Genomic DNA, 25,381 nt, shown 5'->3' with positions numbered 1-25,381 from the left:
AAATTACAGATAACGTGACAATTGTTTTGGTTGGATGATGACGTCAGAAGCCAGATTTCAGAGAGAAGGAAAAGCGTATTTGCAGGCCAGAGGGAAGTGGCCAGAAGACAGAGTGAAGCGAAGTGAGAAATTAGAGATGTTACGGGGACCATCTGCACTGGACCGGAAGGGACCACTTGGGCGCGTAGTGGGATTGACCTTGGTATGGAGGCTGACTCTAAACCTGGGAGGGGTGAAAGGGCACGGCTGAAGACGTTTTGGTGATTATTCCTTGCCACTCTGTCAGCTTCCACACAGTGGCTCTTATCAGAGATGGGGTAAGACTGTTTCCGGGGGTATTGAGATTATAACAAAGTTTAGAGCGGGCAGCCTGAAGGAGAGTCGAAGAGCCCTACAAAAAGCTAAGGATGCATCTGCAGGGCCAGAGCGCAAACGCAAGAGCACACGCTCCGGTACTGGACAAAACCTCAGTGCCTTCTGGGGGATGTAGTCCACATATCACGTGGATGCTCCAAGAGGGCGGGAGCCCTTCCCAGCAAAGACTCCATTTCCCGAAATGCCTCGGGAGATCCTGCGCATCAGAGCCGTTATGGTTGCTCCAGCGCATCCAGTCCTGTAGAGGAGAGCTTGATGGGTTGGGGGTATTGTTCCTCGGGCCAGTGGAATGCCAGCCATGCTGCCGTCCCTCCTTAAAGATCAGACTTCTAAGCCTGGAGTCCTGTGGCAGGTCTGAGCTGCTGAGGCCTTGGGAGGGAGGGAGGGAAAGAGAATGACTACGTGCACATGCACTTCTCTCATGTTTCCGCTCCCCACGGCCAAACGCTGAGGTACGTGAATGCGCATGCGTTACCGACTCCCTTTCTCACCCTCTCTTTAGGTGTGACTGTACCAGCGCAGTCCAGCCACCTCCCTCCCACTTCCTTCTCTGTGCTTCTAGAAATGTGTTCAGCTCCCTATTCTTTGTGCTCCCTCCTCCTAGCTCTAGACTGAACAAGTGGAGTGGATAGTAAGAAATGAATGCGCATGCGCCCAGGTCTTGCCATTCTGCCAGGTTCCTGCAGTCCGTACAGAAGGAGGCGTACCCAAGATGAGGGCCCGCATGTGTCAAGTGCAGTTGTGTCCTTTAGTACTTGTGAGGGAACGGTGTCCCCTGGTTGCATGATCTGTACTTGGAAGTGTGCGCATGCCTAGAGCCCACGCCCATCATTCTGGCACCCTTGTGGGCACCATGCCCCCAACTTACCATAGAAAGTTACGGTTCGGGGGCAGCTGGGTGGCACAGTGGACAGAGCACCAGCCCTGAAGTCAGGAGGACCCGAGTTCAAATCCTCACTCAAATAACTAGGCGTATAACCTCTTCATTTATAAAATGGGGCTCATAATTAGTACTTTGAAGGGTTATTGTGAAGAATTAAAGTGCTTTGCCAACTTTAAAGTGCTGTATAAATGAGGCAGCTGGGTGGCACAGTGGATAGAGCACCAGCCCTGAAGTCAGGAGGACCCAAGTTCAAGTCTGATCTCAGACACTTCCTAGCTGTGTGACCCTGGGCAAGTCACTTAACCCCAGCCTCAGGAAAAAAAAATGATAAAGTTCATTCTGTGCCCATTTGGATGGCCAGAACTTAAAGTTCTCTTAGTATTCCTTAAGTCATAACGTGTGACTGCGAGTTCTTGGCCCCTCCTAGTGCCCCCATTCATTCTTGGGCATGACCAGCTCTTGGTTGATTCCAACAGGTCCCGGCCTGTAATGCCAGAGATCTAATTCCCGGCTGAGGACAAGGATCTAAACCCCTGCTTTGGCGCCAGCCAGCTTTGCCGTCCTTTGACCACAGCCTCAGTGCAGCACCTGATAGAAGGGAGCCAGTCCTGGAGCTGCTGGGGATGTGGCAAGTCTCGACCATCTCGAAGGGTAGGGAGGATTGGTGTAAAATCAGAACGGTCATCGAGCATGGAGGAAGTGACCATGGGGGACTCGGCCTTCACCTCCGAGGAGAAAGGTGAGCCTTACCGAAGGGTGACAGTGAAGGGAGAAATGGCCCAGTGTGTAAGAAGCGTGTAAAGGGAGGATTTTTGAGGGAATGTCCTGAAACGGAAGAATACAAAGAGCAGTTCCCCTAACGTCCTTTTCTCTGGATCACTTGGTATACCCCTTTGTCTGGCTTAGGTTCGTTGGTCCCTCCAGGGAGTCAGTAAGCATTCATAAAGCGCTGTTGCCAAGAAAAAGGACTGGCATTGTGTAATGACGGACCAGTCGAAGGGAGAAACAGTTCTTTGTGTACTTTATTAAGATGACATTTCATGGCCTTTTTTTAGCAGCAGCTCAGAAGGAAGAGTTAAAGGAAGGGGAATCTGGCATGCACGACTGATAGCACAGAAGAGCTGGGGAGTGGGTCCAGGATGCCAGGTGGGTCTTGGTCAAGGTTTATCTCCCTCTGGGGCTTTTCTTCTTTTCCAGATAAGCTTCTTCTAGACTTTTCCTTTTTCCAAAACAAAAGCATAGAGGATCAGGAGGAAATGATTGCTGGGTTCATCACAGCCAGGGCTCAGGTAAGCTCTTATTTGGTTGTCACTTTGTGCCATATTATTTCTCAGTGTATTCATCATTTCACTCTCTCCCTTGCAGTTATCACAGTTCACACATCTAGTTAATTACTATTTATTGTGTATTTGCTGTGAACCAGGCACTATGCTAAGCAGTGGGGATGCAAAAGAGTTATGAGACAGGGATATGTAAAGAAAGTTACAACTCAGTCCCTGCTCACAAGGAGCTCACATTCTACTAGGGACACAGCATTCAGAAAATCCTGTATGTTACAGAGGAAAGGCTCTGACATTAAGAGGGACTGGAGAAAGCCTCTTGTAGGAGGCAGGACCATCACTAGGACCTGGAGGAAACCATAAAGCAGAAAAGCGGAGGGAGAACATTCTAGGCTTGAGGGGTAGCCACTGAAAATTTATGACACAAAAGATGGCATGTCCTACATGAGGAGCAGCAAGGAGGCCAGTATCATTGGTCTGTGGACCAGACACTCAGCTTCCTTCCCCACGATGCCATGGCTCCCTAATTAATGATAGAGAATTTTTAAGTCAGAGGTTCTTAATCTTTTGTTGGCATCCAACCATTCCATTGAGGCCAATGGGGTCACTTCTTAGAATAATCTTTTTTTAAATAATTGAAGGATATGCAACATTTCAGTGAGAAGTTATTGAAAACTAAACTGTAATTTCCTTTTCCAATCTGTTCACAAACATCCTTTTCCCTCAGGATGAACCACAGGTTCAGAATCCTTGATATAGATCATTAAAGTGGGAATGCTATAAATATAACAAAGAGGAAAATGAAAAATCTCTCCTCCTGCACCCTTCTCCATTTCAAGGCTTTCCTTCATTTGGGACATATACATTGACAAGAGATCAAAGAAAAGAGATGCAAAGAAAGCCACAGATGCTGAGATACAGAAGAGAAACTGGAAGAACAGGAGAGAAAGAAAGAATGAGAAAGACAAAAGGTGTCCTTGGGTGACTCGTTATGGCACTGCAACCCTGAAATTTGTGGTGAATTGTGGCCTTATGTTTCGGGAAGGCAATGGATAAACCAGAGTGGTCAAAGGAGGCTGACAAGAGAAGAACTTTAAGTGCTGCCCTCGAAGGAATCATTAGGGAAAGGGGGGGATAGGAAGTAGGGATACAGGGAGAGGGGGCATTTAAGCTAGAGAAAAGATTGAGGAAGAAGGTAATATCCCAAAGTACTTGCAGGACTCTACTAAGAAAGGGACCAGACTTGTTTTGCTTAGATTTGTAGCACAGAACCAGGAGAAATGTGTGAAAATTAAAAGATACTTAAGTGGAATAGTAGATGGGACCTCCTGGCTCCAGGTTCAGTGCTTTGAATTCACATCATACTTCTGACACATTCTGTCAGACATTAGATGCACAGTCCCAATTGTTCATTCCCTTGTTTGATGAGCCCTAAAGTAGGCTCAGTAATTGCAGGACTTAGTACCTGGACACAAAAGTTTCATTTGGTTTTGTTTGGTTTGGTTTTCTGGGAAGATGGAGGCAAGGATCACAAAAGCTCAGATGAGTTACCATTTTCAGCATTAGAAGGAATACTCTCCTTTCATTGGAATGGTCACAGTTCTAAATAAAGGACTGAAGGAAATTTCTCCCTTGGAACATAAATAATATAAAGTAGGTTTGGATTCACACCATTTGAGATTGTAATTGTATAAACTATAGTGATTGTTTCTAGCCTAATGAAAATGTGCATTGTGAATTTTAAGAGTGGGGTCCATTTCATAGGATTTGTCCCAACCTACCTGTGCAAAGGAAGGAGTGATCTGTGGCAAAGAGCCATGTACCTTCACTAGCTGGAAAATGGGGAGGACGCTTAGCATGACTTGCCTTTTGTGCATTATTGATTCCTGATTAAATCTTCGAGGAGTATCTTAATCCCTAATGGAGTATGACTGCAGATGTCCATGTCGGGACACATGGATTGATACTAGGGAATGATTTCTTTTAACATAGTTGACTATCAGGAGGGTATGTACCAGTATGAATGTTGGTTAAAATTTGTGATTTTCTTAGGGTCCATTTGAGGAAATGATCAATTTCCTGTGTAGTTTAATGCAAAGGAAGACATGTAGTGAGTGCATCAAGAAATGTTGGCTACATGGTCCCTGGTTAAGCAGGAATTTATTTGTTTCAGGAATTGGTATCGTTCAGGGATGTTGCCATATACTTCACCCAGGAAGAATGGAGCTATCTTCATCCACCTCAGAAGCATCTGTATTGGGATGTGATGCTGGAGAACTATGAGAACTTCATCTCACTGGGTAAGCAGAGCTCTGGCTTTGAAAGGGCCAAAAGCTTAAATGAGGTTGGGCTGGCTCAGCAAGACTATTTAAGAGCTATGGGCATACATCTAGGGAAGAGGGTGGGGGTGTAGAGAGCCAAAACTCTGGAGAAGTATACTTGAAACAAGGTGTTAACCATTGTTTCACCAATTTTTCCGAGTTATCTAGTTTACATATACTTAGTACTTAGCATGGTGATGTAATAGTTCTCTAGTTCACACATATTCAGTATGCTCCAATGATGTAATTGTAATAGAATATAGAAGAATTGGGGACAGGAAATCAGACCGAAATCAGACTGGCAGACTGTTGAGGGAGACTGGGTCAGACTATGACAGATGCAGACTGTGTAAGAGACAATAAAGACTTTGGACTCTTCTTGTCCATTCTCATGGTGTCTATCCTGCTGAGACCAAGGCCTGTCCAAAGGACCTCCAGAAAGCTAGCCCAAACATTACATGGAGAAAGGAGGGGAAATTTTGGAATACAAGGTTTTGTAAGGGACAATGTTGAAAAATTATCCATGTATATATTTTGAAAATAAAAAAGCTTTAATTAAAAAAAAAGAGAGAGAGAGAGTTCAGGGCATATGTGGAGAATCCCAAATCCAAATGATAGAAATCCCAGTTTCTATGCTCGCTAAAACCTGTAGTTAAAAATTCTGGCTAAAGTTCCAGGGGAATTGGGAGACAATTTGTTTCGGGATGGATTTCATTCTTCCTAGACTAGAATCCCATGAGACAAACAGGAACTCTATCTTAGCTAAACTTGCTATTTCCCTGGGCAATTCTTACAGCAGATAGTGAGTACTAAATAAAATGATTAAGAAACACACACACACAATCTAAGGGAAAATTTTTGAGATTTGACCATAATTCCTTACTCAGAAATCTCCATTGGCTCCCTGTTGCCTCTAGGTTAAAATATAAAAGCCTCTGTTTGGCCTTTGTAACCCAGCTCCAATGTACCTTTCCATGAATAGTACATGATACCATCATGCACCATGATAATAATAATGACAGTAATAGCTAGCATTTACATGGCTCTAAGATTCATAACAGCCTTTCTCTATCCAAGTCATCAGATTTGATTCTCATAAAAACCTGATGAGGTAGGTGCTATTGTTAGTTTCAGTTTCCTCATCTGTAAAGTTGAGATGAAAGAAAGTTAAGTGACTTACCTGGGGTCACATAGAATGTCTTCCCAGAATTGGCTTCCTGACTCTAGGCCTAGCATTCTGATGTACCCTCTTGGTTGTCTAACTTACTAGCTTTGTTGTTTTATCTCACTTAGTTCATTCTGCCTCCTTTCTCCATGCCTTTGTGTAACTTAGCTCATCTCACTTCCTAAATAAGACCTTCTCTGATCTTTGCAGCTGCTGGTGACTCCTTCCTGAAATTCTTTTTTTTTTTTTTTCCCCCTGAAGTTTGTATTGACATCTATGCATACATGTTTCCTTTGATAAAATGGAAGCTTCTTGGGGACATTGGTTAGTCACAGTACCTAGGCATAATTAGTTCTTGATAAATGTCTAATTGAGATAACTCAAATCTTATTTGAGATGTATAGAAAGAGCCTTACTTTCTTAACACAGTAGACTGAATGAACTGTTTTCTGAATCTAAAATCTAAAGCTTTTTAGCCCATATTACCAATTAACCATATTACCAATAATATGTTCTTGAGAGACTTCTTATACTTTTTAGCTGCTCTCTTTTCCATGAATAAAGTTAAATTCTTAAATAATTTTCTGTCCCCTGGCACTTTCCCATTTCTATTTCTACTTATAGGGCTTCCTGTTTCTAAACTGGACATGCTTTCCTTGTTGAAGAGAGAAAAGTCTTCTTCATGGAAACCAGGAGAAGGAAACCTACAAGCTTCTTGTCCAGGTGAGTTCATCATGGCACCAATACCTTGATTGACCATGTCAGGACTGCACCTTGGCACAGTTGAACAAGTCTCAAAGTCTGTGGGAAAGACTTAGCCTCCCTCTTTCACAAGAATTTAATCTTGTACTTAAGGGCATCCCCTTTTCAGGAAATATGCTTCTCAGATTCTCAGGAAGTGCTTCTTATTTTGGGTTGAATTTTTAAACAATTTGAAATTTAATAGTTATCATAATTATTCAATAATCACCAATAAAAACAAATATTCAAACAACTGTAAAATAAAGATCATGCATCAAAATATTCACTTTCTGTACTTCTTAAATATAGAGTAAATAACAGAAACACATTCAGACACACAAAGAGATGATCATATCTGTATCTGAAGTAGGGTAGCGTGTTTCTTTATGGTTGTGGTTGGTCAGGGGTTGATCAGTCTTTCAAGATTTTTTTCTCTACGTTATTGTTAGAATATAACTTGTTCTTGTTCTGCTTCACTCTGCATTATTTCACACTAGTCTTTCCAGGTTTCTCTAAAATTATCTCATTCATCATATTCCTTGACACCTCAAAAAGAACTGCTGTAAACGTTTTTGTATATGTGAGTCCTTTTTTTTCCTTTGACCTCTTTGGGATATAGTCCTTGCAATGGTATTACTGGATATGAAGTGTTTTATAAATCTTTGGGCATAGTTACAAATTATTCTCCAGAATAGTTAGAGTAGTTCACAACTCCACTAGCAGTGTATTGATTACTTGTTTTCCCACAGCCCCTCCAGCATTTGTCATTTTCCCTTTTTTTTTTTTTTTGTAACCTTTGCTAATAAGATGGGTGAATGATAATTAATAACAATTTAAAATATAAGACCTAATTTTAGGAATTTATAACTTAATTGCTTGATTTCTTTATCTGAAAACTGCCTATTCATACCTTTGAAATTTATAAGAATAAAAGCAATTCCTCAGTTGATAAATGCTTATTAGTCAATTATATATTTTACAAATGAGATCCTTTCAATGAAACTTGTTGCAAATATTTTTTCTTATTTACTTTTTTCTCTCTCTTTTTTTTTTTTTTTCCCCCTTGGAGGGAAGGGGGAAGAGTGGAAACTTAGCTTGATCTAATCAGAATTGTCCATTTTAGTCCCTTCCAGTCTCCCTCGCTTGTAAGATCTATGGGTAGGAAAAGAGTTTGGGACCAATTTCTTTCATGCTTCTTCAGTTTAGTTATAATAACACCCTTTATGTGTACATCGCATACATATTTGGAATTTGTCAATATAGAGAATAAGATGTTCTGTAGTTTCTGCCAGATTGCTTTCCAATTTTCCCAAAAGTTACTGTTGTATACTGATTTCTTACCCCCAAAGCTAGGATCTTTTAAGCCCAGTAATTATTAAGTGTGTTGCTTTTATATTTCTAAAACTGAAATGAACTTTTCACAACTTAAAATGTACTTGTGCCATTGATGGTGGCATAACAAACCAATTTAGAGAACTAGGGAATGCTTAAAGAGTTGTTTTATTACCCACATTCAAATGCAGTATTAGGGCTACAAAGCACAATGTTATACTAATTCTATTGTAGTCAAAAAATCCAAAATTTAAACTTTGGCTTTGTAGAAAGACAGTGCATTAGGAAAGAACCAGTTACATTAAAAACAAGAAGGTTTTTTAAAAATACAGTTTCTGATTGCAGATTGAAATTCTCTTTATCTTCCTTGATTTTATTTTATTTTTTTTTGGCAACATAATTTGTGGACATGTTTCATATGATGTCATAAATATAATGGATATTGCATTTTTTTTTTTTTTTGCCTTCTCAATGAGTGGGGGAGGAAATGAAGGAAGGGAGAGAATTTGGAACTGAAAATAAAAACAGTTTACATCATTACAGTTTCTAGGACCAATTTCTGTCACAGTTAAAGAGCTAAGCTACTATGATAAAGCATCTCAGAAGAAAAACTGGCACATATTTCATAGGAAAAAATGGCAGTGCAACCTAATCACTATCAAACCTCAGTTTTAGTAATTGAAAAGTTTAAGCAGATTTAAAGTACTGCAAAGTATTAATTATGGTTCAATAACTTTTTGCATAAATTACTGAAATAAATATGGTAGACAAAAATGAGGACATCCTCTAAGAACTTTGTCCCAAAATACACTATCTTTAATTTTTTTTTTGAGGATTTTTCAGAAATTCTGATACTCAAAAATTCCCTTATGCAAACCTCTTGCTATTTAAATTTATAAAGTTGTCAGATTTCATAACTGTTCAAATGCTTTTTTAAAAAAACAATCATTTGTTTTCTCTTTACTGAGGGGAAAAAGAAAACAATCTTTGTTAATGCCTGCATAAACTTGCAAATAAATTCTTATACTGACAGTGTTCATAAATATGTGTCATCCCTCTGTCAGAAAGGTAATATATCTTTCATCGGTCCTTTGATATCATGAATGATCATTGTATTGATCATAATTCTTAAGAATTTCAAAATTGTTCATATTTAGTGTTACTATATCTTAGTTCTGCCTATTTCACTCTATGTGTTTCCCCATGTTTTAATGAAACCATCCTCTTTACCAGGGGTTCTCAAACTACGGGCCAGATACAGCGGGCTGAGAATGTTTATGCAGCCGACTAGGTTATGGCAAATGGGTTGAAGGACAGAGACAGAGTGTGAACTTTTGTTTTTACTATAGTCTGGCCCTCCAATAGTCTGAGGGACAGTGAACTGGCCCCCAATTTAAAAAATTTGAGGACCACTGCTCTTTACCATTTCTTGAAACATAATATCCAATTATATTCACAAACCACAATTTGTTAAAGTATTCCTTAACTGATTGACATCTTTTTTTGTTTACAGTTCTTTGTCAAAATGAGGAGATATAACTATACACACACACACACACACACACACACATAACCATCCTGCAATCTTTCATTGAATATTATTTTCAATGACAGTTATATATGTGATTAAATGTCAAAGTTCATTTATTCCTAAGAGTTTCTTTTACTATTTCCTTATCTATCCTTAGCTTCAATTCCCACCCCCAATTTTTTTTTTTTAAATCAGATTTAGGTTGACCATTATTCTTATTGATGAATAAGACAGAAGCTAAATTTTGTCCTAAATCAGGATTTTCCCCTTCCCCCACATCATAATCAACAGCAGATAGTGACTTTAAAATTTCTTTCAGATTCCTTTAGTGAGATCTGGTATGAAACCCTGGATTCAAGTCTAATAGAAGACACTGGAAATCTTTTCTTGGATGATACTCCTACATCAAACAGAAGTCTCTGGCTATCCAAAAAGAGAGAAGATGGAAGATGTGATGTCAGTTCAGAGGAAGGAAAGATGATCAGGGAGGCACCATCCAGACAATTAATAAGCACTTACAGAACATCTTTTAAGAAAGAGGGTGTACCTCAGTGTAATGCATTAGGGAGGCATTTTCTTTTGGGATCAGTCTTTGATGCAGTATGGAAAGAAACTGTATGGGGAAATATCCAAAAATATATGACACTTGAAAAGAGCTTTAGGGATTTTTCAGACCTAATTCCAAGTAATATAGTTTCCTTAGGGACGAACTTTTCTAAGTATGAAAAATGGAAGAAACCCTTCAGTTACCACTCAGACTTAATTAGATTTCATAGATCACATGCTGGGGAAGAACTTCAAGAACACAATGAATGTGGTGATGCCTTTTTCAGAAGATCAAATCATGTTGGACACCAGACATTTCATATTGGCAATAAACATAATCAGTGCAATAAATATTGGAGAATCTTGAACCATGGGGGAAGCTTGACTGAACAGAGGAATACTTATGTTGGAGTGAAACCTTTTCAGTGTAATGAATGTAGGAAAGCCTTTAATCAGAGGGAACAACTCATTTATCATCAGAGAACTCATACTGGTGAGAAACCCTTTGACTGTACTGAATGTGGAAAGGCCTTCAACCGGAGAGCAAACCTTATTAGACATCAAAGAACTCATACTGGAGTCAAACCCTTTGAATGTAATGATTGTCAGAAAACCTTTAGCCAGAGAGGACATCTCATTTATCATCAAAGAATTCATACTGGTGAGAAGCCCTTTGAATGTAGGGAATGTGGGAAAGCCTTCAGCAGGAGAGCTGCTCTTATTACACATCTGAGAACTCATACCGGAGAGAGACCCTTTGCATGTGATGAATGTGGGAAAGCCTTCAGTGAAAGAAGAGACCTTGTTACTCATCAGAGAACTCATACTGGAGAGAAACCCTTTGAATGTAACGAATGTAGGAAAGCCTTCAGTCAGAGGGGACACCTCATTTTTCATCAAAGAATTCATACTGGAGAGAAACCCTTTGAATGTAGCAAATGTGGAAGAGATTTCAGCCAGAAGGGACACCTTATTAGACATCAGAGAATACATACTGAAGTGAAACCTTTAGAATGCAATGACGGAGGGAAAACTTTTGATGAGAGGACAGACCTTATTTGTCATCAGAAAATTCAGACTTGGGAGGGGATGCCTAATTAAACATCAGAGAACTCATAAGAAATTGAAACCAATTCTTTCACCAAGAATTGATGCCTATTGATTGGGGGAGAGGTAAATAAATTTTGGTACCTAAATACAGAATAGCAAGTTCTTAAATTCATGAGTGGAGGAAAAAGATAAATCTGCTACTTTAGGGGGATATCTCTCTCTAGCAGACTCACAAGAAAAGGATCTTACATTTTTTAGGAGAAAAGGGGAAGGGGCTCACATTAGGTAGCAATGTGCTAGCTCCTCGTGGCAATCTCAGCAAGAAAGACCACTTCATTCTGGTTATTTTGCCCTTCATGCCATGAATTCCCATGGAAGGGGTAGGGACTACTTTGGGAGTAGTCTGGCTCAAGATACCTTGTTTACAAGGCAAAGTCCCAGGGTAGAGATTTAGAGTGTGGTTCAGCTCAACTTAAATGGACATTATCTTAAAGGTAGGAATATAAGGACATTACTAGAATTCTAGAACTATTAAGGTCATTAAGAGGTAGTGGCAGTTACTATATTTGATATTAATTTTCCGTCCGATTAACAATTTTTTGTCAATATAATTCAGAGAAATTTGTATGAACTTATTAAAATGAGAGGCAATTAGGTGACAAAATGGATAGAATACTTAGCTGGAATCAGGCAGCTTTCTAGCCTCAGACACTTACTAGCTATGTGTCCCTGGCCAAGTCATTTAACCTCTGCCTTAATCCACTGGAGAAGGAAATGGCAAATCTCTCCAGTATACTTGCCATGAAAACCCCAGGGACAGTATGATCCACAAGGTCACAAGGAGTTGAATGTAACTCAATGAATGAACAACAAATGCAGAATAAAATGTTCAGAGCTAGAAAAATATTCACGATTAGTACAACATTGTAAATGGAGAGAACAGCAAAAAACCCTAAATAACTGTGTAATTGAAGTGACACCTTTACAGTTGAGAATAAGAATTATACACCTGCCTCCCTACTTTTTCCAGAGACATGAGATTTGCAACACTATTTTAAAAGAACAGGTAATGCTAAAGGTCAATCTGTTATCATTCTTGACAGGATTACTTGACTGGCAGATCAAAAGGAATATCATACAGGATTTACCTACATTTTAGCTAAGTATTTTATAGTGTTCTGCTAATTTTATGGGAAACAAAGATGGATTAAACATCAGATGGATCAGACCCAGAGTCAGGAGGCCTCCGATTCAAATTTGGCTTCAGACACTAGCTATGTGACCCTGAGCAAGTCGCTTAACCCTATTTGCCTCAGTTTCCTCACCTGTAAAACAAACTGGAAAAGGAATTGACAAACAATTCCACTATCTTTGCCAAGAAAATCCCAAATGGAGTTACAAAGAGTCAGGCAAAACTGAAAACAACTGAACAGCAAAATATATATGGGAACTCTAAATGTACAGAGATGTGAAGATATGATCTGATGTCTGGTATAGCTCCAAGAAGAGGTCCAGCACAATAGCTGAACATAGGGGCAAGTAAGCCTGCAGGGGTCCTCAAACTACAGCTTCGGGCCATATGCAGCCCACTTATGGGGCCCACCTATGGCAAAATCTGACCCGAAGTGACTTTCAACCTAAATTCCCTTTAGCAATGCACACTTTTGGCCCTGGGCTGAGGCGGCTGAGACGGAGCGTCTGGCCCTCCAACAGTCTGAGGGACAGTGAATTGGCCCCCTATTTTAAAAGTTTGAGGACCACTGCCCTAGAGCATCACAAGGCTTTTGTCCAAGTGCAGTAAAAGTTTTATCCAGTCGTAAAAGTTGCCAAGGACTTGATCTGCCTCTTTAAATATTGAGAGTTTACTAGTATAATTCAGAGCAAAGCCAATTAGTTGCTGTCTCTTGTAGGAAAAAAGGTTATCCTTCAAGCTTATCTGACCAGTTTGACTCCTTTCCACAAAATGTTATTAACAGAAAGAACATTACAAGAAAGGAATGGAAAAATCACATTTACACGAGCAAATCGAAATTGAAAAAATGTATACAGGCTAGAATATACCAGAAAATGAAGAATTGATGTACTTTCTTGACTTAAAAGTAATTTGCTTTCATTGGGAAAGAGGCCCAGATCTCGCCAAAGGGAAAGTTCCCCAAAGTTTTTAGGGATAGTAGCTAGAAATTAAGGACATAATTTTGTAGTCAGTCCCACGAATCTGGTATCACATGCATCTCTAGAAAAATTTGAGTAAAATCCCTCTTCTATATGTGGCAAGCTACCTATCCAACTTTGGAAAAAGAAACAACAAATGGTTTGTCAAGCAAAATAAATCCCCCCGTCTCCCTTGGCCATGTCAAAACATGACTCATTCTGCTCCCTGAATCCAACACCTCTGTCTAGAAAGGAGTTGATCAGAATTTTTTTTCTTTTCAAAAGTAGTTTGTATTTATAATATTGTTATTGTATAAGTTGTTCCACCTGGTCCTATTTATTTCACTCTGAATCAGTTCATGCAAATCTTTCCAGGTTTCTCTGAAATCATCCCTTTCACCATTTCTTAGAGCATAATATAATTCAAACACATGTAGATGCTCAGCCATTCCCCCAAATGACCATCACTTTGCCACTACTAAAAAAGCTATCAGTATTTTTGTACATATGGGTCCTTTTCCCCTTTGATCTTTTGGGGTAAAAATGTTTAGTAGTGTCTGCATGCTTTCCAAAAATTAGGAGAGTCTCAGTCATTGGCTAGAATTGACATTCTTAAAAGTAACATATAAATTGTATTCCTCTAGTAGAAGTAAGATGTTTTTATTTTGTTCCTTGATCACAGACACTTAACACTTCCTAGTTGTGTGACCCTGGGCAAGTCACTTAACCCCAAATAAATAAAATAAAAATTGGATAAATTTTGTTAATGTGGTTAAGCTGGTAACCTGAAGGAATCTCATACTAAATAATTCTGATACTAAGTACTATAATTCTGATACTCAGTAAAATAAAAAAAACAAAACCTTTAAATGTAACTAATGTAGGAAAACTTTTAGCTCCAACTCCTTGAAAAGCACTACTGAATGTGGAAAATAAGTACCATAATATATTGATTATGTTATGACCTCAAGGTTTAAGTCTACATCACAGGCTTTGTGCTAGAGATGAATGTGTTGATTGATAACCATGGTTAAACACCTACTCTATGCCACTCATTGTGCTAGACATTGAGGATTCAAAGGAGAAAAATAAAATGAACCCATACTTATTCTAAAAGAACTTATAACCTGTCAGAGGAAAGCACAAGTACATATATAATGATGCACAGAGTAACAAATTCATACAAAGTATCATGGTAGAAAGAACACTAGCAGATGGAGGGAAAGAATGAAGGAAATAAGTATTTACTATGTTCCAGGTACTGTACTAAGTACTTTAAAGGATCTCATTTCATTTTCACAACAGCCCTGGGAAGCAGGTGTTATTGTTTCCATTTTACTGTTGAGGAAATTGAGGCAGAGACTAAATGATTTGCCCAGGATCATATGTCTAGTATCAGAGGCTTAATATGAACTCAAATCCTCCTGACTCTAGACCCAGAACTCTATCACAAAACCTAGAAAAAGGGAAGGAGGGTATACATTTCAAGAATGGGATATGACCAGTGCAAGACCTTAGAAAATAGGAGATGCTGTGTACATCAGAGAGGATGATAGTTCAGCTAAGTTGAAGAATTTAGAGAACAGTAATGTATGATGAATCTGGAAAGATAGATTGGAGCCAGATTTCTAAAGGCTTTATTACTTATGTTATCTAAATCTGTTTTAAACAGTATCAAGTCACCATAGCTCTATAGTACACTTTGAGATCTGGTATTATAGCCCTTCTTCCTTCCCTCTTTTTTTTTTTTTTTTTAAATACCTTCAAGGTCCTTGATCTTTTGTCCCCGTATATGGATTTCATTATTTTTCTAGGTATGTAAAATATTCAGTACCTTACCAAACTTAAAAAAAAAAAAAAAAAAAAGTTACTCACATGGCATTCTCCGTTTTTTATATTGGCTTAACATACCCTTAGAGCAATTAACTCCCCCCCCATTATTTAAATCTAGATTTTTTTCTGCAAAGAATATTTTATAGTTGGATTAATATAATATTTGTCCTTGATGCATGTTGTTATACTACTAAGTATATTATAGCTCTGTGGCTATTTTGAATAAAATTCCTCTTTCTAGCTCTTCTTCAGAGAGTCATCTATTCATAGATTATTATATAACATTCATTTTTTGAGTTCCAAATTCTTTCCCAAGCCCAAAATTAAGAAGGCAAGCACTGTGATATCCACTATACATGTGAAGATATGCAAAATGTTATAATGGAGTATTTTTAAAGACAAAAGTGAGAGGAAATACGTAAGTGATTAATACATGAAAAACTGAACATGTAATACAATGGACATCACTTAAAAGGATAGGTTTGGGAGTTTCTTATCTTTTGAGCCATGCTTATTCCTTATAATTTTGCAACATTTACTTTTGATTGAGGGGAGGGATGTCTTCTCCATTTATATAGATATAGTCATTGTGAATATTGTTTCTTGATCCTGCTAACTTTACTCTGCATTGGTTCATGTAGATCTTTCCATGTTTCCCTATTCATAGCATTCATGATTTCTTCTAGGATAGCGATATGCCATTACATTCATGCATCACAAATTGCTTAGTCCTTGTCCAAATATATGAACATTTATTTGTTTTTTATTCCTCCATGATGCAAAAAGTTAGATATAATTATTGTCAGGATAAGCTCTGATAAAAATAATGAAATTATGTGCTAAGCACTGTGCTAAGGTAAGAAAACAAAGAAAAAAAAACATGAAACAAACCAATGATTTCAAGTTCACTGTCTAATAGAAACACAACATGTATACCATTATGCACATATATCAACAGTGAAAATGGAAGATAATCTCAGAGGAAAGGCACAATTTAAGCCAAGCCCTGAAAGAAGCCAAGGGGCAAAAGTGAGGAGGGAGATTTCCAGATATGGGGGTGACTAGTGAAAAGGCACTAATGACTTGTTCATGATGAAGCACTACTGGCTTTTTTTGATCACCATTTCCTTTTCTAGATTTTCAAATTGTCTTTTTAGCAATGCATTCTGGGATTCCACTGCTTCCATTGTTAAAACCAGGATAGCATTTGAACATCTTGATGTCCAGCAGCACATCTCCCATTTTCCAAGACTTCTCATCTCTGGGAGAGGCAGAAGAATCCCATCTGTTTGTTCTTTAAGTATCCAGTTTCTCAAAAATAGATGACTTGAACTCACTGAGAACAGCTAGGATCTATTGATTTCAGATGCTGTGTGCCTCCTGTTATTCAGTCAACTAGCATTTATTATGTGCCAACTATGTAGCCTCCATGCTTAGCATAGTGCTTGGATTTTAGCTTAAAACCAAAGGAAGCCAGGAAGTAGAGTTGAGGGAAAATGTCCAAGTAATGAAAAGAGCCAAAGAAAACATCCATAGCTCTTTTCCATATGCTCTCTCCAGCTACTTCCAGGATGGAGATCTCCATTCATCCACAATGTAGGTGCCATGAACAGAACTGGTGAGAGGGGAAGAACTTCCTCCATTGCTTCAAGAAACAAGTTTGGTTTTCTGTGTCTTTTTCTTCAGTTTCAGTTGTGGACAGTAAATGCCCATCAAATCTGGGAGTCTGAGCTACAGCAATTACAGAGACAAGACTGTAGGCAGAATTTGCAGCAGGCCAGCCTGAAAAGGAAGCATAGAGAAGTAAGGATGCCTGGGAATCAAGCCTAAGGTTAATTTGAACTTTTAATTAAGATTGTATATGCTATAGGAATTGATCTCAGCTTTGAACCTTATCTCCTTTCCCTTCCCCAGAAACTGAACATATGGGGCGCTGGGGATAATGCCTTTCACATGTTAGTGGACTGAAATTTTGTTTTTGTGATTATATCTCTGAAAGAGCTATTTCTTTGTCAAAGCTTAAAAGGTACATGGAAGAAAGAAGGGAAGAGAATGATGCTCATAACCAATTTCACAGGATCTCTGAGAGGTCTAAAAAGACAGATTGGAAAGGTGGAAAAAGACCAAGTTATGAAATAATCTATCATTGGCTCCAATTGAAAACAAATTAAGAGATAACTGGCATTGTCTTTGATCATGAGCACAGGGAACGTATCCATTTAGATTTGTTCTTGCTCCCTCCCTCCATGGGCCCCTTTATAGATGCCTGAGGTCTATGTTTTTGACCACTAGATGTCACTACGAGATAAGGCAGGAAAAGACTTGGCTACTACAAGGAAGGTGCAAGATCTCTTCCCACAGAGAAGTCCTTGGACACTCCCAAATACATAGCAAATAACCAAAGCTCAGAACAGGTGCATTCAATGGGACTGTCAGTACTGGGAAAAGAACAGGAACCAGTCAAAATAATGATATGAAATATTAACAAGATAATGCTATCCTTGCATTACTGCTTTTCCCATATGAAAGAGCAAGTTTTCTCTGTTATATAAAGACCTTACTTGATTGAATAAACTAGTCAAGTCTAATATTGCATCTTGACTCCCCTAGCCCGAGCTTTTTCCTTTATTCTACTTGGTTTTCCTCATTGCCTCGCCCTGCACCCCATACCTGCTGCTGGCAATTGGAACCTGAACAGAGACTTGAGGGACATTGAAGGAGAAAGAGACAAAGCAGTACCTTACCACCTGGAGCTCCACGAATTATGAAGGGTAAGGGAATTTTGTCGTTCATGGCTTATTTGGGGATTTTCTTTCACTTTTTATCGATTATGTGACAAGTGCATTTAAAGACAGCGATCAATATTTATAGGACCCTAAATGATGAATTGGGGAGAGAGAGTTTAGTACCATAAGAGAGCAATTTCTTGCATGTATAGAACATTATTACCTCTGATTCCTGAAAGAAGGAACCCTGGATTTAGGAAGATAGGAAATAATAGGAAACAGATGGGGCTCATCTAGGATTTTTAACTCCTTTCTTGGGGTTCCCCAAACCTGAAAGCAGGGGTCACACCAGAACTTCTGGTGGCTTTTGTTTTTGGCTCTGGAACTTTCCCCTTGAAAGAGAAAAACCCCAGAAGAAGAGAGTTCACAATAGTAAAACAGAAGCCACCCCACATACACATCCCTTCTCTTTTCCTCTTTTTGAAATTTGTATTGAAGCACCAAAATATAAAAGGAAGAAAATTGGGAGGACACTCTCCCAGGACTAAGTGAATGTCAAGCTTAAATCTGTAGGTAAAAGCAGGAAGTAGATTTCTCTGTGTGTCGATGTATCTGCTTTGCATTCTGTTTTTTGTGTTCAGTGTTCAAAGTTAGTGAGCTGACTTGGAAAAATATCAAGCTGAATTGTTTGGAATTTAGAGTAATAATTATTCCAGAATGGCTCAAAATGTATTGGTCTTTGATCATGATAAGGTAACTTGGGAGCTAATTTTGGGCTCCTCGAGATTAGGATAGTTCACTGAAAATCTTTTTCTCTTTCTCTCTGCCTCTGGCAGACTGCTCCAGCTTTACAGGAAAGGGGGAAGAGAAGGAGAAAAATATATTTAATATAGCAAACTAGTGAGAAAGCATATAGTAATGAGAAGAGCATAGATTGAAATGGATTAGAGAGTTTGGGAACTTTTGATAAAAATGGAAGAGCAGTGTGCTATCACTTTAAAAAACTCCTGCAAGCAAGGAGGCTGAAGCCTGAAGAACCACTTTTGATGCTATTATAATCGTGCCCTTGCTCTTTTCTCTTATGATAAATTTCTATAATCGGAGCAAGGGGTCAATAGTACATAATATAGTCATAGTACATAATAGTCATAAGTACAATTCAGGTATATCAGATCTTATAATTTTCAATCATCAATCATCATATTCTAAATGAGTAGGTAAGTGAATATTTGGTTCAGTCATCTATTTATTGCTACATGCATATGTCTCTATGAAATAAGTTCCTTAAAGTTTTCAGAATAATGCAAGAATAATTTACAAAACTGTCTTTTGTTCATGTCACATTAGATACTTATTCATTCTTTATTTTTGCTTCATTACAAATAGGTGAGGCTATCAAACACACCAATCATCCTTTTTGGCATTTGCCTTTATGAGTATTCCTAAACAGATAATCCCTGCTTATATTAGGAATACATTCTCATCTATTTGTTTCTTCTATAACATTACTTTAATTACAAGAATCCCCTATAACTCCACGGGTCAGGCTCTTATTGAACAAATATATGTGTGTGTGTGTGTGTGTATATATATATATATATATATATATATATATATATATATATATATATATATATATATATATATATATATATATATATACTAAAACTTTTTTTTTTTTAAACAAAAAGGGGTACCTTGACTACTACTATTCAGACAACTGGCTGGAAAATGGCTATTGTATTATATACTCTAAATTCTTTGAATTTCAATAAGAATGTTCAAATGTCTTTCAGCAGGGGTTTGCCCAAACATAAACAACCAAAAACCCAAGTAATGTGACTAAATCCTATAACAGGAAAATGGAGGGTCTAGATCTGTTACTAATCTGGGGACAAGGATTTGCTTGTGTTTTTCTAGAAAGTTTCAACAAATCTGTGTGGATCCCAAAGAAACATGTCCAAGCGTTTTCTACAACTTGCCACCCAGATGCAGAAACTAAGAATTCAGATAAAGAGGACAGTGAGATCCTTTGCACCAAGATGACCCAGGAAGTCTACATCTCTACATTTACAAGCTCATTGCCATCCTTCTTATTAATCTTTCTGTTTCTTTAGAAAGTAAGGTACAGCATTACTGTCTATCTACCCAGGTTACTTATACCTTTGGAATCTAATACTTAATGTGCAACAAGAAAATGGTATTTACACACATATATTGTATCTAGGTTATATTGTAACACATGTAAAATATATGGGATTGCCTGTCATCAAGGGGAGGGAGTAGAGGGAGGGAGGGGATAATTTGGAAAAATGAATACAAGGGATAAAAAAAAAATTACTCATGCATATATATATTTTATATATATATATATATATATATATATATATATATATATATATATATATATATATATATATTTTTTGGACAGTATACTGTCCAAAAAAATTATAAATAAAATTAAAAAAAAAAAAAACTAAGGTACAAACTGCTCAATTAGCAAATGAATTTGGAAAAAAAAAAGTTATCCTGGCTTTACAAACCCAATGATCTATAACTTATAAAATCAATCTGTTGGAACAGTCAGTTATATCTTAGGGACTATTTAAAAGCAGACTTTTTAGATATGATTATAGATATACTTATATATATATACATATATATATGTATGTATGATTCCTTTGCTTAAGATTCTAATGTTTTCTGGGACAAAAATATATGCTTGGCTTTTTGGTGTTTGGCACAATTCAAATGTTATTTTTGACTTAAAAACCCTTCATGATTTAACAGAATTTATAGAAAATAATCCACGTCCAGGTTTTGACCCTGATAAAATTGCTGAATACAATATGGTCTACATTTTGACAGTTGTCTTCTTTTAATGTATAATCCATGATTTTTCATTTCTTGACTTTTGTAAAGGGATTATTATGTTTATGTTTTTGTTTTCTCCTGCTTTCTCAAGTACTAGCAGTCACAATTAAACCTATTATTACTCATCTTCATGAAATAAAACTACATAATAAAAAAGGGGGGAGATGTGGAAGACAGTGTCTGAGAATCCTTGAGCTCAGCTTGGATACAAGGAAGATGCAAGGTCTTTTCCCCACAGACATAAGTCCTTGGACATTCTCCCAAATACATAGCAAATAATAACCAAGGTTCAAAAGAATAGGTGATTACCAATACTGGAGAAAAGTATAGGAACCAGTCAAAATAATAATATGAAGTATTAACTATCCCTGCACTACTGCTTTTCCCATGTGAAGGAGCAAGTTCTCTGTGATAAGGACCTTACTTGCTTAAATAAACTAGTCAAGTCTAGTATTGCATCCTGACTCACATAACCTGAGTTTTTTCTTTATTCTACTTGTTTTTCTTCACTTTTTCACTCTATATCCCATGCCATTTGCTGGCACATATAAAAAGCTATCAAGAACTGTGGAATTTCAGGATTATTTGGTTCAGCCCATACAAAGGCATGGTTGGATTGCTGTCCATGAGATTTAATTCCAAGCAAATTCTCTTCTTTGAAAGCTTGAATTCTGTGATGTCTCTGATGGTATTGCTTGTTTACAAGGAAATGTATACGGGGTCAGAGAGCCAAGAATTTGGTTACATGCAGAGACTATTCATGTTTTAAAAGCCACAAGGTCCTTTCACATATTATGCCATGAATTGGCTGTGAACTTCAGAAAGAAGCGAGTTCAAATCCAGCTTCAGACATAACTAGCTAAGTGATCCTGATTTACTTCATCCCTGTAAGTCACTTAGCACATAGTAAATGCTATATAAATATCAGATGATTATTGAGGTCCTATCACACTCTGAACTGTTACAACTATCATTTTACAATAACTTTCAGTCTAGGTATTTTGCATAAGTGAAGTGAGAAGGCAGCTATTGTGTTTATATTTTAAAAGTACTTTAAACTGAAGTTCATTGGGAGTAGGTAAAGTGATGACTGCTGGAATTGGGACTTGAATTCAAGCTTGAAACATTTTCTACTGCACAATAGTAAAAATATTAAGTATGCCTTTGCCAGCCAATTCACCAAAACTAAAAATGCAGTGGGTTAAGTATTGAAAGTGTCGGCCCACCAAAGCAAACTCTGCTCTTAGAGATAGTCTGATCCAGCTTCCCACAATCAGCTATTTGGTCTAAAATAGATTAGGTAGACACTTATCTTTTCCTTAACTGTATTTTATTTTTCTAAATACATGCAGATAAAGTTCCCAGCACTTATTTTTGTAAGATTTTGAGTTTGAGGAAGAGGGAGGGAGAGAGGGAAGGAAAGGGGAGGGGGAAGGGGGGGAGAAACAAGAAACCAAAAAAAAAAAGGGGGGGGGGCTGAAAATACTATGCTCCAATCTATATTTAATCTCCATAGTTCTCTCTCTGGGTATAAATGGTACTTTCCATTATAAGTCTCTTGGAATTGTCTTGTGTTAGGTTCTTACTAGGTGCTAAATTGATACTTAATTCTCTAGCTCAGAATTCACACCTTAAAGGTGCTTTTAAAAAGCAGCAAGTTCATTGGTTGTAAGTAATTCCCACAAGCCCCTGGGAGTACCCACAAGCCCATTCTCTGGAAGGATAAAAAGAGGAACATTGAGTCTGAGAGGGTCAGTCTGGATTGGGATAAGGACAAAACTTTCCGGGAGAACTTCAGGGAAGTTTGAGCAGATTCAGAGCCAGGATTCAGGAAGAAGGGGATTTGAGATTCTACCTTTGCTCTGGCTGGAGGCTCCAGAAGCCTCCCAAGAAACCTGCTCACAGAGAAAAGGATTTACAGAAAAGAAACCTCCTCCCAGAGAAGGGTTACAATTGAGAGACAACAGGACATTACATTTTGGCGCCCAAACGTAGGGCAAGGACTTATTCTGAGCCCTTCAGAGGAACTAGCCCAGATTTGACAGTCTTGGATCACCAAATTATTGCGAAGAGCTAAATGGATAGATGCTTTCTTGCGCTTTTCATCTGTAAAGAGTGTGTGTCCTCCTGCCTCTGGAGAAGCTGCTTGTGAGCAATCATGATGAAAGCTAAGATATCCCTAGCTTAAGATGCTCCTGTCATTGGTCACACTAATCAACTATCATACATAGATGACTTTAGAGCTGGGAGGTACTATTGAGATTATCTAATCTAGCCCAGATTCTACCAAAGAAAGTGGAATGCAAAAATCAAAGGTCAGGCTCTGTGGGAGAACAGAAGATCTAAATCTTCTCACAGCAGGTTTAAGGACATTGAAGTGCAGAACTGTCCTTTGTGGATGTTACTCTCCCATCCCTTCCTTTCCCCACAAATCAGATTGCTTGTTCTCTCTTCTCAAGTAGAACACAAAGATTCAACAAACATCTCTTTAGCATCTTTTTTACTTCTTGCACCATTCACTAGGTGTTTGCTACATCCACTGGAATTGTCTTACTTTTTCTCCTAAAGAAGATGAGTTCCTTGAGGGCAAAGACCACTTTTAAAAAAAACAAAATCTTTGCATGGCAATGAGACATACATTTTAAAAATTGAATATCAATATCCACATGCTCACATGTGGAAAGGGGCTGTTACTCAACAATATCTCCAAGCTACAGATAAGAATCTCAAAGGAAAATAAGCATCTCTACTTTCTTTGTCTACCTTTCTCCAAAGGTAGGCAGATACCCTTAACTTGAATTCAATTGCCTTAAATATTGTTAGACTAAAAGATAGGTTCAAGCTAAGATCGCTAGTTTCTGTTTTGCTTCTGAAACAGTGATCACAAGATAAATAGGCCAGACAATAAAGAGTGAAGGAGCTTTCCTATGAGAAATGAGGACTCAGTCCACTGAGAAAGAGTCCATATCTCACCTAAAGGGAAAATGCCTAACATTCCCTTGCTAATTTCTTAAAAGATGATGTCCAGGCTCTTTTTTTTTTTTTTTTTTTTTAAATCATGACTTTTAGACCAATAATTTTTAAATTCTCTCTCCTGAATCTATTTCCCCAAGTCAATATTTTTCCAATGAAATAGTTCAGCTTTTTCAATTTTTCCACTTTCAAAATTTTTGCTTTATTGTATCTTGATTTCTCATAAAGTCATTGGCTTCTATATGCTCAATTCTAATTTTTAAGGAATTATTCTCCTCAGTGAGTTTTCGTACCTCCTTTCCCAATTGGCCAATTCCGCTTTTTAAAGGCATTCTTCTTATTAGCTTTTTGTATTTCCTTTTGCACCACTCAATTCTTTTCCTGTTTTTCCCTCCATCTCTCTTATTTGATTTTTAAAATCCCTTTTAAGCTCTTCTAAGGCCTCAGTTCATTTCTTTTTTTTTCTTGGAGGCTTTGGATGTAGGAGCTTTGACTTTATCTTTTGACCTTCCTTGTCCCATAACAACTTTCTATGGTCAGAAAGATAACCGTCTACTCATTTTCCGAGCCTATTGCTCGGTTTTTAACTTTGTGAAAGTGGGGCTCTGTTTCCAGGGTGAAGGGTGCACTGTCAAAACTGTTTTCAAAGATCTTCTAAGAACTTGATCACAAGCCCTTTTTTCTGCCCTGGAACCGTTAGAAGTGGCCCTGCTCCACTGTGGCTAAGAGGAGTGTGCTTAAGCTGTCCTGCTTAGCTGGGGCTGAGTCTAGGATTACATTCTAGGCTCCTGGTTCCACAGATCTTTTCTACTGCCTTCCAAGTTGTCTTTGGTGTCTTGGCTGAATAGTCTAGAAACCACCAGTACTCACACTGACTCAGAGGTCCTAGACCCAGTCTTATTTTATTGGCTGGACTGGTACTTCCAGCAGTGGGCTCCCACACTGGCTCTACAGACCTTTTCTGCTGACCCAAGTTGTCTTCAGCTGGAAAATGTCCTACCTTTTTGAGTGTTCTGATTCTCTAAAATGTGTAGAGTCACTATTTAAAAGAATTTAGAGCAGTTTGGCAAAAGGTTGCATGAGTTCCTACCTTTCTGCTGCCATTTCGGCTCCACCTCTTGATTCCTAAAGTCTCTAAAGCAGCACCTTTGTCCCATTGGTTCCCGGCAGCAGTAGTGGCTGAGGTGGGCTTGGAGTGGAACTCGGTGAGGAAATGGGGGAGAGGGGCTGACCCCGGGGGGGGGGGGAAGCTCGAAGTCCAGAGTTCCGAGGAGTTCGGGGATGGACCGCAGGCTAGTCAGGCGTCTTCTTCCAGAACCTTCCCAGTCTTCTCTTCGTTTTCGTCCGGGACTTATAGAGCTGTGCATAAATACGTTTGTAAAATACAAACTTACGGACGCAAGGGGTTTCACGTGATTTGTATCCAATCAGGGAGGATCAAACCAGTCTTTGGAGCCCCTGGACGCTTTAGGATTGGGGGTGCCAAGGTGGAGAGGGAAGCAGATGAGGCAGAATCTGCCCAAAGCTCCTTGGGCACAAGCCTGTCAGATACAGGTTCAGAACAGAAAAAAAGCCTCGCCCCAGCTCCGCACAGCCTCAA

General features: G+C 38.4%; 1 protein-coding gene and 1 long non-coding RNA gene across 7 annotated transcripts; one reads left to right on the top strand and one right to left on the bottom strand.

The window, feature by feature from the left end:
* The first annotated feature begins 564 nt into the window (after nt 1-564).
* On the top strand, nt 565-20,213 carry LOC141547773 (zinc finger protein 69 homolog). Of its 6 annotated transcripts, XM_074276326.1 has the most exons (7): nt 565-827; nt 1,735-1,997; nt 2,456-2,547; nt 4,712-4,838; nt 6,649-6,747; nt 17,819-17,979; nt 19,855-20,213. In XM_074276326.1, the coding sequence occupies exons 2-6, from the start codon at nt 1,949-1,951 to the stop codon at nt 17,974-17,976; spliced, it is 525 nt and encodes a 174-aa protein (XP_074132427.1). In that variant the 5' UTR covers nt 565-827; nt 1,735-1,948; the 3' UTR covers nt 17,977-17,979; nt 19,855-20,213. The 6 variants fall into 6 exon arrangements, with proteins under 6 accessions (XP_074132427.1, XP_074132426.1, XP_074132421.1 ...); XM_074276325.1 differs by lacking the exon at nt 19,855-20,213 and having other exon boundaries at nt 17,819-19,508; XM_074276320.1 differs by lacking the exons at nt 17,819-17,979; nt 19,855-20,213 and adding an exon at nt 9,948-11,374 and having other exon boundaries at nt 571-827.
* Nucleotides 15,944-25,381, bottom strand: LOC141547774 (uncharacterized). The gene is made up of 2 exons (XR_012483620.1): nt 24,872-25,381; nt 15,944-16,990 (listed from the first exon to the last, which is right to left on the bottom strand). It is a non-coding gene; the product is annotated as an uncharacterized LOC141547774 (long non-coding RNA).

The sequence above is a fragment of the Sminthopsis crassicaudata genome, chromosome 6 (assembly GCF_048593235.1).
Source record: "Sminthopsis crassicaudata isolate SCR6 chromosome 6, ASM4859323v1, whole genome shotgun sequence".
Taxonomy (NCBI): domain Eukaryota; kingdom Metazoa; phylum Chordata; class Mammalia; order Dasyuromorphia; family Dasyuridae; genus Sminthopsis; species Sminthopsis crassicaudata.
This window is presented reverse-complemented; position numbering and strand designations above follow the sequence as displayed.

What these genes read in the sequence shown, in the direction of transcription:
- LOC141547773 (XM_074276320.1), top strand. Translation starts at nt 1,949, where the DNA reads ATGGAGGAAGTGACCATGGGGGACTCGGCCTTCACCTCCGAGGAGAAA. An exon ending in TGAGAACTTCATCTCACTGG is followed by an intron (nt 4,839 to 6,648) that starts GTAAGCAGAGCT and finishes TTCTACTTATAG; the next exon opens with GGCTTCCTGTTTCTAAACTG. An exon ending in CCTACAAGCTTCTTGTCCAG is followed by an intron (nt 6,748 to 9,947) that starts GTGAGTTCATCA and finishes AATTTCTTTCAG; the next exon opens with ATTCCTTTAGTGAGATCTGG.